A 17748-nucleotide genomic window follows, 5' to 3' on the forward strand; every position below is an offset into this window, starting at 1 on the left:
TTTACTGTTCTGCAATGGCAGAGGAATCAGTGGTATCAATTTCGGTCCCCCAAAATTATCTTTTTAAAATGGCAGGTTAGTAGATTGTGCACAGAAATAGAGCAAGGCTGGTTGGGACAAGTGTTTTATCACCTCCAACTTGTACTCTTTAATTCTTCCCCTGTTGGCTACAACAAATCACTACTTGTGAATTTAGGCTTTTTTTGTTTTTTTAAACACAGATCTATTCCTAGAGGATATCACTGTTTTTGGAGTTAAATTTGGTATGTTTTACATCTTAATTTAAAAACAATGATATCTTAAATGTAGTTTATCAGAAGATAGTTAAACTATGAATATTAAAATTCCAACTGTATGATTTTCTAGCATCAAAATCAGAAATATTTAAAATTAACTTGGAAAACAAAAATATTCCAAATAAATGTGGAAAGCTGAGTATACTAAATTTTTATATAAAAATTCATGAGATACCACTATTTTTAATAGAAATTATTATTAATTCTTGAAATTGGTTCCATCAATAAAAATTGAATATAATCAAATACTTCAATGAAAGACTGAGGCCATTATAATAATTTACAATATTCTTTGATTTTTTTGTAGAATTGTTATTCGTTAATAACTTACAATTAGCTTTTTGTCAAACTTTCAATTATACCACACAAAAAATTTTCAATTATACCAACCAACTGATCATTGTCAAAAGGTTAATCCAACACTTGAACTGGTTAATACAAATAACTCAAATGCATAATTCTCTTTACAAAAATCTTAATTCTATTTGTACAGTGTCCTAAAATACCCTCTAGGCAACCTTTATCTAATGGGAGTCAATGGCTTTCGTGTGCCAGTATACTGAGCCACCAATTCAGAAGCTTGACATTAACTCTCACTGTCAGCAGTCCTGTGGTGGATGGAAAAGAGCCTGAGGTGCTGCCAGTAAAACCCTGTGCTAGAGAGAAAACACGGGCCGCTTAGCCATTACTCTAACGCGATAACTACACTTGAAGTCTCCAGCAGGACACAGAATAATGTTTCTAAAATTATAGGATATCTATATCTCCACTACATTCACAATGAAATAATATCTGCTGTGACCAAGAGATTGTGCTAAGTAAAAGGTCAGTGGTTCGGACACACCAGCCACTGTGTGTGGGAAAAGGCACCGTACTCATTCCGTACAGACGAAAGCCTTGGGAACCCTATGGGGCAGTTGTACTCTCTCATAAAAGCGAATTCAGAACTGACTTGACCACATAGGATTTCTTCCTTTAAAAAAAAATGGTAAAGATTTATAAAGAGAGTAATTAGAGAAATTTTAAGATCAACCAAAAAATCAAAGAAAGCAGCAATGGGTGTATTTGCCAGAGATTCAATTATAATTATTTTGAATCTCTTCCTGCATTTTCCCTTTCATATATCTTCTCCCTAGAGGCGTTCCAGAGTTTGCGGAGTTCTGATGACATTAAGGAGTGAGCATTGGGATGGCAGTTCGTCTCAGCAGCAGCATCTGCTCCTGTACTGAGGTACAGTCTTGGAGACTGTTTATACAGTCACTTTGAGTCAGAACTAACTCAATGGCAGTGGGTTTGGTTAGCTTGCTTTAGTGGCTGTAAGGCACCCTGGGAGCACAGTAATAAAAGTCCTCACATGTTCTAACCTACCAGCTGCTCCACGGAGAGATGTGTCCATCTGCTTCTGGAAGGATCTACAGCCTTGGAAACGTCACAGGGAAATTCTCCTGTCCTTCAGGGTCACTGTGAGGCAGGAGCAACTCAACAGCAGAGGGTCTGTGTCCCTGTGGTTTCCTCTGCCATCTCTTTCCATACTTGTTCATTAAAAAAAAAACCTGTACCACAGTTATTTGCTAAGAATTAGTATAAAAACCCATGGTTTCCTTAAATCGTTCCAAGTATATTCTCCTTTACACTAACATTTTTTGCCCCCACTAAATCCAACAAAAGCTTCTATTATAGCAATTGTAAAATATGGTTGCCCTTATTTGTTTGTTTTCTCTCTAAACATCTTGAGAGCAAGGAGTAGAACAAATATATTTCAGTATTCTCAGCTTCAAATCCAAAGAACATAAGAGTGATTCAATAAATGTCAGTAAAATGAAATAGTGAACTATAAAATAGCAAATTTTAAAATTTTAAAAATAAGCAGTGGATCACAATTCTGAATCTAAAGGACAAAAAAAAATCTTAAAAGAATAGGTACCTAAAAATAATCTACAAGGGAAGGTGGCAAATATAAATTATACTCTACTTCAAAACTATTGGCAATTAAAAACCACTGCATCTTTTTTGTATAAAATAACAAAACCACTTGGGTAGGTTTCAATGTTTAGGGATGCAATTGAGTTGCCCCTAAGAGCATAATAAGTATCAGGGTAGGATTTAAAACTTTTTTTTTTTTTTTGCTGAAGATTTTAAACAAAGTATAGTTCTTTATCCAGACTGCAAATTAGAACATCCTACTCAAGAAATTCATTGCCAGTGAATGTAATCCAACTAACAGGACCCTGATAATGCAGTGATTCTGTACTGGGCGGGCATCCTTCAGGTCAGCAGTTTGAATTTGGTTTGATAGGCGAGGGAAGAACTGCCTCTGTGGCTTTCCTAGACTAAGTCTTTATGAGAGTAGAAAGCCTCTTCTTTCTCCCATGGAGCAGCTTGCGGTTTCAAACTGTTGATCTTGCAGTTAGCAGCCTAAAGTGTAAACACTCTGCCACCAGGACTCCTCGGGATTAAATAAAAATATTGGTGCCCCAGTCTCACCTCAGATAAATTAAATGAGATTCTTTGAAGATGGTAGAGGGTTAATGAAAAGGAGGGAAATTCTCACCGAGAAAGGCTGACATAATCCTGTAACAATGGACTCAGTCACACCAATGCTCATGAAGAGTGTGCATGACCCAAATCTATAAAATGTGGACTCTTTGATAATGCAAGCAGGTCCAATCAAAGGCAACTAAAATCAGCATGATGATGGGACAATGGTACACTGGTCTATACTCTTCAGTGTGAATCTACTGACAAAAACCCAAACCAAAACATGTTCCCTTGTGAAATAATCATTGGTACTACATCGGTTTCTCCTGGTCTTTCACTGGCCCCTCTCCCACTTAGTTCTTAAGCATTGATCTACCCAAAGAGTCCCTCTAGTTCTATTTGCAAAATCTTCAAATAAGTTTCTTGCAAATACTGAGTATACTGGCTTCACAACTGAGATCTTATCATCTTTTGAGTTCTAAATATTCAATATTTTAAAAGGAAGAGAAAAATGGTGTTATTTTAAAATAATTTGTTAAATTTTATTACTTTCAGAGATTAGTATCAAACCTGCTATTTCTATACTATTTTATAAAGATCTAGATATGTATATTCCTTTATAGTAAGGCTATAATATATAGCACATAATCCTTTGTAGTTAAGAATTTATCATCTTGGCTCCAAGTATATTCAGTACAACTGAATTCCATGCTATGAAGTAAATTTTCAGAGTCTAGCCAAATGCCTAGCGTTAGCACTGCGGTAAACTTTTTCTATCATTTACTGTCTGGTATGCTATAATTCTTAACATGTATGTACTCCAGTGAGATTGTAAACATAGCACTTTGAGAAAAATCTCCATGAAAATAGTGTCTATTAATAGCAGTCTTTTACACTAATGAGAAGAATGATTAGGTTGAAGACGCCAAATGTCAAACATGGGAGTCACCACACAAGAAGCTGTTAGATGAAGTGCACTGTCTTAACTTTCTTAGGAACAGCAGGATGACAGTAATACTCTTCTCTAGCTAGCATCTCCTAACGACTCTGGAACAGGATCATCGCTCACATGCTGTTTGTTTACTACTGGTCTCTATCCAGTGCCCAGTGAAACTTTTTAAGGATAAGAACTGTTTTGTTCATTCCTGAGTCTCTAGCAAGTAGAACAGGGCTCTACAGTTAACCAATAGTATTTGCCAAATGAAGTAACCAATTACAAAAATATTACTAAAACAAGTTAGCACCAAGAGAAGTACTGATAATTTGTTTATTCATTTACTGTCTTCCAGAATCATAAAAGGCTTATAACTCCCTACTTTCATCATGTCAATATAAAAAATTCTTTATTCGTGTGTACTTGTCAAGACTTATTTTATATTCACTTTAAACAAAAAATTTCAAATATAACTTATTAAGGTGTCAATTACCTGAATTTTTAAAGTTATTTACATATTTATGTATGAAATACTCATCAAAAACTGAACCCAAATCTAACCCACTCCATGACTGGGTCTTGCCAGTGATGATTTCACACCCTGGCTTCTCAAAGGGCTTATTTTATACACAGCAGGATAGCATTGCAGGGAATCTTGTTCACAATTACTCACGAGTCCTATCAGTATCTTCCTCCACCTTCTTAACAGACTCATGCAGGTAAAAGTTATCTGGTGGGTCCTACATTCAGTATCAATAGTGCAATCAAAGGAATATAGAACCCTTTACCATTTTATTAATACTAAAATATAGTAATACATTCTCCACCTCTGGACTCTATTGTAATTATTCATATCTGACCTGGGTCTCTGGCAGGATAGTACCATTATAAATTGACCTCCCAAAGGGCATAAAGGACTAAATACAGGAATGTACATATGTAAATATATTTATATATGATGATGGGGAAATAGATCTATGTGCATATATGTATAGGTTTAGTACTAAGGTAGTAGATGGACATTGGGTCTCCACACACATACTCCCTCAATGCAAGAACACTTTGATCAACCAAACATTCCATGATACCTACCTTCCCAACACGATTGCTGAAGACAAATGTGTGCTTAAGTCAATGTGGTGAAGAAAGCTGATGGTGGCCGGCTATCAAAAGATATAGCACATGGGGTCTTAAAGGCTTGAAGGTAAACAGCGGCCATCTAGCTGAGAAGCAACAAAGCCCACATGGAAGAACGCCTGCCTGTGTGATCACAGGGTGTTGAAGGGATCAGGTAGCAGACACCAAAGAGCAAGCATCATCATTGTGTTCTTACCTTCCCCGTAAAAATGCTGAAGACAAATGCGCGCGTAAGTGTGGTAAAGAAAGCTGATGGTGCCCGGCTATCGAGAGTTACAGTGTCTGGGGTCTTAAAGGCTTTAAGGTAAACAAGCGGCCATCTATTCTAGAAACAAAGAAGCCCACGTGGAAGAAGCACACCAGCCTGTGTGATCACGAGGGGTTGAAGAGACCAGGAATCAAGCACTAAAATTTTTTTAAAATCATATCATCGTGAATGAGGGGGCTACGGTGTGGGGACCCAATGTCTTTTTCACAAAGATATGTTGTTGGAAATGGAAGAAGGCACAACACAGTCGCAGACAGAACAGAATATGACTGCAAACACGATCCAGAATTTTGTAACTGGCATTGTAGAGAAACCAGTTCTCACTGCATCACTGTTAATAAGTTCAATGAACTCCTCTTGTGCTGTCTCAGGAACATCTTCAACTCTGACTGTGAATGGGCTTCTGGCAAGTGCAAATGGAGTGTCAGGTAGAATTTGAAAGTACGATGAAATTTCGTCTGCAAGCATGTGCAAGTGTTCTTTCACAGAAATTATCATCGTAATCCTTTTGTCTGGTTCAATGTCATGTTCCTCAAAGAAAGCAGATAAGGTAGGCAACATGTAAATTTTATTTTCATCCAATTTTTTTTTTTTTGGCCAAAGCTGAAGTTTCATTTGGAATGATCAGATCTTTTCAGACAAATTGAAGCATGTTGCATTTGGTCCTTGTAGTGATAAATGTAACTCATTCAAGAGGCAAAGATGTCAGCCAAGTACGCCATTTTATGCAGCTCACTTTTATGGATGAAAAATGCTTTGAGTTGCGGTCTTGCTTTCTGGATAAAAAATGTTCACAAAGCTCAAAAACACATTTTAAAAGTTTTCCTCTCAACAACCATCTCACTTCAATGTTAAATAGCAGAGCATTATTCGGTGCATCCAATTCGTTGCACAGTTGCGAAAACAGTCGACTGTTTAAAGTGCTTGCCTTCACAAAATTGAGAGAACTTATAACGCTTTTTATTACTTCTTGTAACTCTTGTTGCAGTGTCTTTGTTGCTGATATTTGCTGAGTTCCAATGACTTTTGGCGACTCATTCAGTACCAAATGTTGAAATCCAGATCAACATTCTAGTATAGCTGGAGCACCATCTGTGCAAATACCACAAACCTTTTCCCAAGAGATCTTATGCTCTTTCCGAAAAGAACCTACTATGTAAAATACATCACACATAGTAGTTATCATTTCAAGAGGTTTGAAAAAAAAGAAACTCCTCTTTAAAGTCGCCATCATTAATATACCTAACATAAACCAGTAACTGTGAACAGTTTGCAACGTCTGCAGACTTATCAAGCTGGATGCTAAATATTGGAAGTGGAGCAGATTTAATTCCTTGGCTTACCTGATCAAGGATATCAGCAGACATGCAATCTATTCTTCTGCAGACAGTGTTGTAAGGTAAGGAAACTGCACTCAATTTCATAATAAATTTGTCTCCCATCAGAACTCAAACAGTATCTTTGGCCGCTGGCAACAGTAAATCCTCAGCAATGCTGTGAGGTTTCATAGCTCTGGCAAATCTGATTGCCACCAACTATGAAGTCTCAAGGGCTGCTACATTTGTTTGTGGTACTTGCCACCAGTGTCAAGTCTGGCTTTCTTGAGTCCATCAGTTTAGCTTCTAAAATAGGTGATGTCCTTGCCGGTAAATCTTGGATGCTTTCTATGAAAATGGTGTTTTATTTTGGTTGGCTTCATAGATTCAGCTGGTAGAACTTCACAGCAAATAACACATTGCAATTTCTTAATTCCTGATGTCATTATTGAGGTAAAACCATACTGTAAAAAATCCTCACTATATTTTCTCTTCTTAACATCCTCTGCATGATCCATTGTCATGGGATGGTTTGCTAATGAAAATAATATATAACAATAGCTTAATAAAACAAAAGATGATACACGACATAGTTTAGTCAATACAGTTGATTAAAGTTTCTTATGATTTACTATTATATGTGTTGTTTTTTTACATATCTGTTACTATCACAAGGGGGCAGTAGTTACATCAAGCACAGCTGAATATACAAGACTGATTAGCATCCAGATTAAGTTCCCATGGTACAAATATTTTTTGCAATAGTTGATGATTTTAAAGTACATGATTTTACATTTACCCAGTAATTATAATTCATGAAGTGTCATTTTACCTCCAATACTGCTGCTTTCAACACAGTATCTGCTTTTAACAGAGTAGCTGCTTTCAACACAGCAACTACTCTCTACACAGTAGGTGCTATCTACACATGACTGGTCCACATAAGTACATTATGGTGCCAACCCTGTCACATACATCTGTATTTATATGGGGTATAAGTGATGGGGTTGGTGTGACGATGTCATCACGCCAGGCACTCATGTGGATGTATCTGCTTGTGGGAGGACCCACCTGGAGATGAATAGAGGAGTGGTGTCTCCTAAGACCACTGGAAATATGTGTTTTCCGATGGTCTTAGTTGATCCCTGTGAAAGGGTTGTTCTTTAGATAGGTTCTTTATGAAGTAAGAACCAACCTGAGGGTACCTATTGGGTACCTAACACACTAACAGTTTTGGGGGGGCTTTTTTGCATGTATTCAGTATAAGATATTTACTAAATAAGAATGCAAAAGACAAGTCTTTTTTAAATTTGTAATGAAATCTGATTTTCTCAATGTAATCTGATGAATAATTATCTATATTACACTATATAGCCCCTATTTGTTGCTGGATCCTTGGAGCAAATATATGAATATCTTTCGTGTAAGAAACTCTATCAATCATTTTAATGAAATATATTATGACTAAAAGCAATAAAATAACTAATTACCCATATTGAATTACTATCCTTTTCTACTGTATTTCCCATCAGCATCTAAGAAGTTACACAAGACAATATAGTTTAACCCAGTCTGTTACCAACCAATTTTTTGTCCTTATTGGAATAATGTTATAAGATTTGGCAGCACAGTGATTTAATTTTTGTTAACAATTGGGGTCTGCCAAGACAGATGTTATCTGCCAAGACATACATGGCTAAATACTGTCATAATTTGTCCATTATTGAGTATTGACAAACATCATGCACGCTTGTAATGTCATTATCCTTCTAAAACTTGCAAACCAGGAGGGCATATCACCACTGATGTATGGTTTGAAGTTCCACGAGGGCACACCATTGCTACTCATCATGAACTACACAAAACTGGTTCTTTAACCCGATCAATAGCCTACTGTTAGCAATGAAAGATTAGCTCATTTCTTTTTCACTTCTACTAGGGAACCCTACAGGAAAAATTATTATTGCTATAATCTCTCAAACCATGTATAGAAAAAATTATCTAGAAAGGTAACTAGAAAGAAAGCTACTGATAACACATTTCACTAGTACTAAATCTGACAAAGCTGCTTCTGTTTTACTCATAATTTGGGGGTATTTATTCCTCTATGGTTTTCAATGAGTGTTTTACAAATAAAATTTGTACAATCTATCATCTATCAGAGGTCTACAACTGTAGCCGATGACAAGGCCCCTATCTACAGATGACACTCTTCAGAGAACAATGTGATTGATGACGTCAAACATGACAAAGTTCTGAGCTCTTTGTGAAGAGACTGTGACTTATTCTTCTCTGTGATCTCAGCTCTGTAGACAATCTCAAGTATGTATTTAATTAATATTTACCGACAAGAACTAAATTTTAAAGTGAACTCGTTACATTTTTGCATAAATTATTGAATTTGGCATATTGACTATTATACATATATGACAGTATGTTAAAAATGGGCAGAAATACACCATATAAGTGAAACAAAGGCCAAAATAAGAATATGTCCTATAATCCTTTGACAAACTTTACAGATATTTATAAGGAGCATAAATAAGGACATCATTTTGGTATTTTATTTTTTCTCTCTTTAATGACCTTGTGCTTTCTTCATGTAATATGTCCTTTATAACCCACAACTCAACTGGTCTTTGATCATTAGTATTCAGTGCATTACATCTATTCTTCTTGTGACTTCTAAATTCAGATAGACTATATTTCAAGGTCATTTTGTGGCTCTCTTGAACTATTCTTTTTTTTCCCTTTTTAAAATTATTTTATTGGGGGCTCGTAAAACTCTTATCACAATCCATACATCCATCCATTGTGACAAGCACATTTGTACATTTGCCGTACAAAGAAAAACATTTTCTTTCTTGAGCCCTTGGAATCAACTCATTTTTCCCCTCCCTCCCCAGTCCCCTCCCTCATGAACCCTTTATAATTTATAAATTATTATTATTTTGTCATATCTTAACACTATTTAACGTCTCCCTTCACCTACTTTTCTGCAGTCAGTTTCCCTGCGGGTGGGGGGGGGGTTATATATAGATCATTGTGATTGGTTCTCCCTTCCTACCCCACCTTCCTTTTATCCTCCTGGTAACACCATTCTCAATCTCAGTCCTGAGGGGTTTATCTGTCCTGGATACCATGCGTTTCCAGTTCCTATTTGTACCAGTGTACAGCCTCTGGTCTAGCCAGATTTGTAAGGTAGAATTGGGATCATGATAGTAGGGGAGAGGAAGCATTAAAGAACTAGAGGAAAGTTGTATGTTTCATTGTTGCTATACTGCACCCTCACTGGCTTATCTCCTCCCCACGACCCCTCTGTAAGGGGAGGTCAAGTTGCCTGCAGATGGGCTTTGGGTCTCCACTCCACACTCCCCCTCCTTCACAATGATATGATTTTTTGTCCTTTGATGCCTGATACTTGATTCCATTGATAGCTTGTGATCACATAGGCTGGTGTGCTTCTTCCATGTGGGCTTTGGTGCTTCTCAGCTAGATGGTCACTTGTTTATCTTCAAGCCTTTAAGACCCCAGATGCTGTATCTTTTGATAGTTGGGCACCATTAGCTTTTTTCACCACATTTGCTTATGCACCTACTTTGTCTTCAGCAATCAGTCATGTCAGGAAGGTGAGCATCCTGGAATGCCAGTTAGAACAATGTGTTCTTGTGTTGAGGGAGTACTTGAGTAGAGGCCCAATGTTCATCTGCTACCTTAATACTAAACCTATACATATATGCACATAGATCTAATTCTCCCATTGATATATATGTATGTATTTACCTTCATACATGCCTGTATTTAAATCTCTTTAAATGCCCTTTGCCTCCTAGTTCTTTTCTCTATTTCCTTTTACTTTCCTCTTGACCCACTCTCATGCTCAGCCTTCATTTAAGTTTCAGTAATTCCTCTCGGTTACATAGCCCTTGATCAAGCCCTACCAGGCCTCCTACAACCTCCTTGCCATCGATTTTGAATCACTCGTTGTTCCCTTGTCCCTGGGTTTATTAACCCCACTTACTTTCCCCCACTTCCCCCTCTCCCATGTCCCCCTGGAACTGTCAATCCCGTTGTTTTGTCCTCCAACTTGTTTATCTAACTTATCTAATCTAGATAGACCTGCAGAGATAATAATATGCACAAAAAACAAGACAGAGCAAAACAAAGCAACAAAAAAGCCAATGACAAAAAAAGCCTATAAATCGTTTTCATTTTCTTTAGCTTCAACTGCAATATGCACAAAGCAGTTGATAGTCTACACCACAGGTACTTCCTGGCATTGTTCCAACTTACAATACCGAGGTTCTCTATTATCTTCTTTTACAAACGTAGTTGATTTAATTTCTGTGCATCCAATCCAGCAAGGTCTACACATGTAGTAATCATTTGTTACTAAAAAAAGGTGTTTTTGATGAATAAATCATTGGTCTCGCAAAATCCTATCATGCAATATCTGGCTTCCTTTCTGTTACCCAATTTACCAACTACTGCTCTTTCTAGTTTTACACCATTTTTTTCTAGTTTTCTACTTTCACATTCCAATAACTAGTAATAATCAATGTATTTTGATAGCATGTTTAATCAATTTGCAGAAGGTGGTGATAAATTTGAATGATAAATGTGAATGAAAGATAGAACCAGTCATCTTAACTGGTCTTGCTTTTAGGCATGTAACTGGTGATGTTATACTTCAGGATAATTTGAAAAATATGACACTGTTGTTGTTAGGTGCCATTACACCAATTCCAACCCAGTGACCCTGCGCACAACAGAATAAAACACGACCTGGCCCAGCACCATCTCTAACTCTACAACTTTCCCTAGGCTGGAGCTATTATTGCAGCCGCAGTGTCAATCCATCTTGAGGGCTGTTTTTTTCACTGTCCCTTCACTTTACCAAGGATGATGTCTTTCTCTAGTCTTTCTGGATAATATGTCTAAAGTATGTAAAACGAACTCTGGCCATGCTTGCCTCGAAGGCAGTACTTATTCCAATATAGACTGGATTGTTCTTTTAGTAGTGCTTTCAATATTCTTCTCCAAAACTCAGATGTATTGATTCTGCTTTGATCTTCTTTACTCAATGTCGCACTTTCACATGAGACATGCTCTCTTCAATTTGCCACCCTGGGACAGTAGGCCATATGAATGTCTAACTCAAAATGGTCAATACCAGTCCATTTGAACTCACTATTCCATTTCATTTTTGATGACTTTCAACATTCTTTGATCCATGCTTTGTACATTCCAAGTTTTAATTACTAATGGATGTTTGTAGCTAATTCGTTACATTTTGACTCATGTCACACCAGCAAAAGAAGGTCCCAATAGCTTTAATCCATCCACAGCATTAAGATGAACTGTGCTTTGAGGAGGGCGTCCTTCTCTAGTGATATTCTGGGTCCCTTCCAACCTGAGAGGCTCAACTTCCAGCACTATATAAACAATGTTCTACTGCTATCCACAGGTTTTCACTGACTAACACTTCCTTTTTCCGGAAAGTAAATAACTAGGTTCCTCTTCCCAGTCTGTCCTAGTCTGGATGGTTGGCTCAAATCTGTATACCATGGTTCACTCTGTTCATATGTGAAATGCCCACGGCATTGCTCACAGCATCATAACAACCCACAAACACTCACAATTCAACAAACTGAAAGACTAGTGATGGTCTTGTCTGTACTACCTTAAACGAGGAAACTTTATTATTTAACAATGTCAATCTCATGCAAAAGAAACAGTGAATCTTTCTAAGGGGACTAAAGAGATTGACAAATAAACGTAGGACAGAATCCTCATGCAATGGAAGGCATTATTTGAACAATTGATAAAATTGGAAGATGAATGACAGATAAGACGAAAGTCATGCTTGGATAAACTGCGCTGTGACTCTGTAAGAAAATGCCTTGCTCTTTGGAAAGACACACTCAAGGGTCAAGGAGTAACGGGGCACAATGCATGCAACCTCTTGAGTGGTTCAAAACCTAATGTGCATAAGGGGATAGAGAGAAGCAAAACCTAAGTACAGCAAATATTGAAAAGTGAAATCTAGGAAAAGACAACCAGGAATTCTTTGTTCTAATTTTATAGATTTTATTAAAGTTTAAATTTATTTCAAGTTAAAACTTTAAGATCAACTTTTAAAATGTTAGTATGTGAAAATTATCATCATAAACAATTGATAAAAGCAAGTTTTCCAAAATGGTATGCCTAGTATAAGTGATTTCAATGGTAGCAAATTAAGAGGCCTATAAAAAAATTAAAGTCAGTGGTACTAAACTCTGCTTAGTAACATTCTGGTGCAACTTGACAGCACAGTTTATATACGAGCACTTTAAGTATCAATACACCAAGTTTATGTACTCAATTAATGAAACAATCAGTGTATAAACAAGCAGTTTATATACTGGCACTTTAAGTATTAATACAACAACTTTATGCACTCAGTTAATGAAACAATCAATACTTAAACACGCTTATGCATTTGGAATAATATACACCAGGTCATAGTTACCAATGAGTACCAAGACTAAACGTGCTTTTCCCTTGTTCTTGTATTTTTTAATGTTTCCACAATGACCATAAATTACTTTTGTAATAAGAAAAACAAAAAGACATATAAAGAATAAATGAAAAAGAATTTCATCATGATTGATTACTGAAATCAGATTTTGGGGGAATTTGATTTCTATGTCAAAATACTCCATTTTTTCCTGATGTTCACATACTACCAAACATTTTCCAAAAGTGTCTCACTTACAGCTGATCTTGAAGCTCCACAATGATATATTCTAATTGTTCCTTCTCCAATTTATGGGACAGATCAGAATCTTCAATCCTTTGAAGTAATATTTTATTCTGGGAGACTGATTCAGATAACTGGTTCTCTCGAAGTCTTAAGAGTTCTTCAAGATAACCCTGGAAATACAGTATCAACGACATATAGTTTTGTCAGTCTGGGTAGACTAGAAAATCAAAATTTATAGACACTTACATGTGTACAAGAAAGAACTTTATATGCAAGAGCAATTGAATGTTGAGAAAACATCCCAGTCCAGTCCAGATCAAGTCCGTACGTCCAATATTAGCCCATATGTCCAATACCAAACTATGAAATCCTCTTTAGACTCATGAAACACATGCAATGACGCCAAATACAGGAAGATCCCAGGCCAGTGGGTGCAAACTCTTTGAGGACCCAGTAGTGGTGGAAGCATCTCAGTGCTGGCAAGGGTCTCCACGTGGCTCCTCCAGCTCCAGAGGTCTGGCTCCATCAGCCTCTCTCTAGGTGTCTTATCTACAGAGATGTCTCACAGGGAGTCAGCAGAGAGAGAGAGAGAGAGAGAGAGAGAGAGAGTGTGTGTCTCCGCCTCCAAGGAGGAAATCCAGGAGTTCCCAGACTTCTCCAGAGAAGGCCATGCTCACATAGAGGCCTAATTGGTTACACCTTGTGATTGACAGGCTAGAATCTACCCCTACACTCTTAATCTTCAAACTGATGCCAGATTATGTAACCACCACATATAGCTACTACAAAATTCTCCCATATGTCTTGAAAATCAAACCTAAGTTATTTAAATATTATTTCTCTACTTATTGTATTACTTTGGAGTATCACTGATAGAATAATAAGACAAATTTAACATATTTGCTCTATTATCTAAAACTCTTTTCTAAAGTTTGATAAAATATCCCCTTCTCACCCTTTCCTGTGTAATGTTTCTACTGTTTTAATAACCCAGTGGTAGCCTACAGCAATATTGTATGGTCACTTGAGAGCTATATATTAAAAGTTTTGAGTCAGTTGTCTTAATACTGCTATTACTAAAAATCAAATAATCTTGCGATTAAGTAAATTATTTTAAAAACAAAGTAGTATCTACTCAAAAGGTACCACTTGCTAATTATTTTTACCTTAGTTTACTATTATCCACGCTTTTGAGGTAATTTACTTTTATGTACCTGTGTGGTAGAAATAATACACAGTGGTATTTTGTGCATCTCTTTTCAGTTCTGCCTTCACAGTGACTAACAATAGTGGGAATGGTTATTATAATTCACTATATCATTTAATATATTATAATATAAATATATTTACTATAGTTGGAAAAAAGTACAATTCTGAGCTCCTTCCCCATCCTCCCTGTGAAAACCAGCTGTTAAATATGTATCAGCACACCACTGTCACCCCATCCTGGTCACTGTCACTGCTGGCTTTATTATATTATTTAGCTAAGGTTTCTTTACCAATTTCTTTCCTTACTCTGTAATTTTGTATTTTACTTCCTGCTCTCTAGGTCAAATTTTGATCTTGAATTATCATGAACCAAAATATGCTCTCTGTTGATATTAAAACATTCACGTAACTAGGTTAAGGGATTAATCCCTCCCCATCTCCGCCCAGGGTCAGCAGTAGCAGTTATAGACCCCTTCATTTATGCCCTCCACCAACTAGGAACCCTGATGGCCTAGTGGCTGCACATTACACTGAGACCTGTAAAACCAGCAGTTTGAAACCAGCAGTTGTACCATGGGAGGAAGACTGGGCTTTTTACTTCTGTAAAGATTACAGTTTCAGAAATCCACAGGAATAGTTCCACAGGGTCACTATGCGCTGGTGTGGACTTGATGACAGTGAGTTGTTGTCTTTTTTAAACCAATTAGTTGCCACTGAGTAGATTCTGATTCATGATGTGTCAGACTAGAACAGTGATCCACAAGGTTTTTAATGGGTAATTTTTCAGAAGTAGATCTGGGGTAACTTTGGGTGAACTCAAACATCCTACACGTGTCAACTGTGCCACCAGGTTTCTGGTGGGTGGTGAGTTTCTTTTTTGAGAACGCAGCTCTACATAAAACTTTGAAAAATTGCATTGTCTCAGCATTTCCATATTTCTTAAATAGATTAGTTTTTTGTAATTTTTTAATTGTCTTCTCTCTTTTTTTAATTGACGGTTTCTCGTAGGCCCAAACAAGTGGCTGTCAGTGACTGGGGGGGAAGGGGGGAGGGGAGAGCAGCAGGAGCGGGGCGGGTCATCTTAATTTTCCACTTACACACAGTGCTAAATGAACAAGCACGGACTCACTACTGCAGTTAGAAGTTGGCAGCCTGGAAAAGGGGGGATGGGGAGTGGACGTTAATTAAAAAAAATACAACCCCCTACCCCAACTGAGGGGACGGGGAGGGAACTTGGTCTGTTTCAACAAAGGAATCAAAGATCAGAAGCCATTTGGGAAGGCCAGAGCCGTCGGGGCGGAGGGAGGTGGGCTGGTCCAGGGGTTGGGGGAGCTGTTTGGCAACTGGGGCGAAGGGATTGCCCTCCCCTTGCTGGGGTCCCCCCAGCCTCTCCGGTCTGGCAGGAAGGGGGCAGCCTGCAGCTCCCGCAGGCAGGTCTGAGGCTGCCGGGTGCTCCTGGCAGGGGTGGAGGGGGCTCACAAGGGCTTGCCCTCCAGGGAGATGACGGCGCTGCCCCCCAGCTTCTCGGCCAGGGTGCAGCGGTCCTTAACCTCCTCGGAGCAGTTTGCTTGTAATTCGTGTTTGATTCCCGTCAGCTTCTTCTTGATGGCATCCTTGGAGCTGGCGTAGATCATTTTGCTCTTAAGGGGTGCACACTCGGGGGCCCAGAAGATGAACACCAGGTCCTCCTTCTTGCTCTCCGTCTCGTAGGTGGTGTCATACAGAGCATAGCGGCAGTCCTTGTCAGGCAGCATCTTGACAAAGGTGGCTTAGGGGTCGTCCACCGTCTGGCCCACGTCCCCAACCAGGATCTCCTTGCCCTCCTCCAGGATGAAGTTCTTCTTGTCCTCGCTCAGGCAGAAGAGCACGGCCTTCTTGCGCTTCTTGACCTCCTCCAGTGTCGAGGACTTGCGCACCTTCAAGTCATTGAACACCTTGATAACTCCGTCGGAGACAGCCACACCAGAGGCCATGTTTCCGGAAGCGAGAAGAGTATGGCAGAGAGAGGAAGAGAAGATGGGAGCCGCTGCAGCTGCTGCCGGGACCCGACTCTAGATTAGTTTTTATATTTTTTCAGTCTTCTTTATAGATATTATGCTTGTTTTTACGAGTGAAATATTTTTGTTTTCTAACAAATAGCTGTTTGGAATTTATAAAGCTATTCATATTTGTAAATCTATTTTTAATCAATTTTATTTTCCCCAGTGTATTGTTTATGATTCTAATATTTCTATAGTTAATGCCACTGGGCTCACTATAAATATAATTCATGAATTATGATAGTTTTGAAGGAAGGAGAGAAAGGAAAATGAGGCAATGGAGTAAAAAAGGCAGACGTTACAAATTCAAGGGGCTGGAGCTCATTTTTCTTTTATGCCTTCCTCCCTGCCTCGATTCAGGCATAAGACACGAGAGATGCTGAATAACCTGATTAAAATTCAGAAATACAAGCAATGTGCTTAAACAATAACTGCATTTTCACAAATCAATAATGTTTTATAAAATTAATCATTGGAATGAAGATCAGAAGTACTTAAAACCTTTGGAATAAATGGCTTTTGTATTAAAACATGAAATTAGAAAAAAATTTGGTAAACAAAAGCCCCTTCTAAAATTTTGTCTCACTTTCCACTAAGAACAGAAAAGAAGTAGGATGGCTAAGCAATGCTATTCAGATAAATGATCTTTCAGCAGTTAACAGTCTGAACACATTACTTCTAATCCAATTAAAGACTTGATCAATTGGTAAGTACCTTTTGTTCCAGGGTAAGCTGGTATTTCTGCTTGACTCGCTTACACTTGTTGAACCAGCTGTTTTCATCCATGATGAAAGGAGGCCCCACATTCTCTGGAGTGCTGCTTTCACTACCACTGCTTCCCAAGGTCCTCAGCTCTTCCTCATCACTGCTGATACTATCAGAACTGGGAAGAGTAACAATTTTAAAGGAGATAATGTCAATTATGTTTTCAGTTAGTGATCTAGAAAGTAAATAAATAAACATAGACCAAGATATTTGCCTGCCATAGCCGAAGCTTTCTGTGGGCTAGAGAAAGCAGTGATTGATGATAAATTCCAATTTTGAAAAATACCAAACAGCATATACACACAAACACACAAAAAATGGACCATTGAAATTAAAACTATATGCACCTGCAATTTACATACAATTGAAGAGAGAATTTGTAGATTGGGAGGTAATTATGGGATGTATAATTATATATATTTAATATTTACTAAAAATATTTTCAAAATGACAACAGAAAATAACTACCACACTAGTATAATACATCCAGCAAAATTATCTTCCTAGATTTACTAAAAATTATTAAGATGTACTAACAAATGCTAATTAAAAGATCATTCA

At 37.7% G+C, this 17748-nt stretch overlaps 1 protein-coding gene and 1 pseudogene across 7 annotated transcripts in view; both read right to left on the minus strand.

Moving 5' to 3' along the window:
- Window positions 1-17748, minus strand: part of RUNDC3B (RUN domain containing 3B) — a 110079-nt gene that overhangs the window by 20571 nt on the left and 71760 nt on the right. For all 7 annotated transcript variants that reach the window (XM_075557636.1, XM_075557639.1, XM_075557637.1 and 4 more), the window contains 2 exons: window positions 17137-17305; window positions 13187-13344 (listed from right to left, as the gene is read on the minus strand). In XM_075557636.1, coding sequence (XP_075413751.1) covers window positions 13187-13344; window positions 17137-17305 — 327 coding nt within the window. The remainder of the gene's footprint in view (window positions 1-13186; window positions 13345-17136; window positions 17306-17748) is intronic.
- LOC142456481 (cofilin-1 pseudogene) lies at window positions 15578-16427 on the minus strand (annotated as a pseudogene).

Source organism: Tenrec ecaudatus, chromosome 9, assembly GCF_050624435.1.
Source record: "Tenrec ecaudatus isolate mTenEca1 chromosome 9, mTenEca1.hap1, whole genome shotgun sequence".
In the NCBI taxonomy this organism is placed as follows: Eukaryota; Metazoa; Chordata; class Mammalia; order Afrosoricida; family Tenrecidae; genus Tenrec; species Tenrec ecaudatus.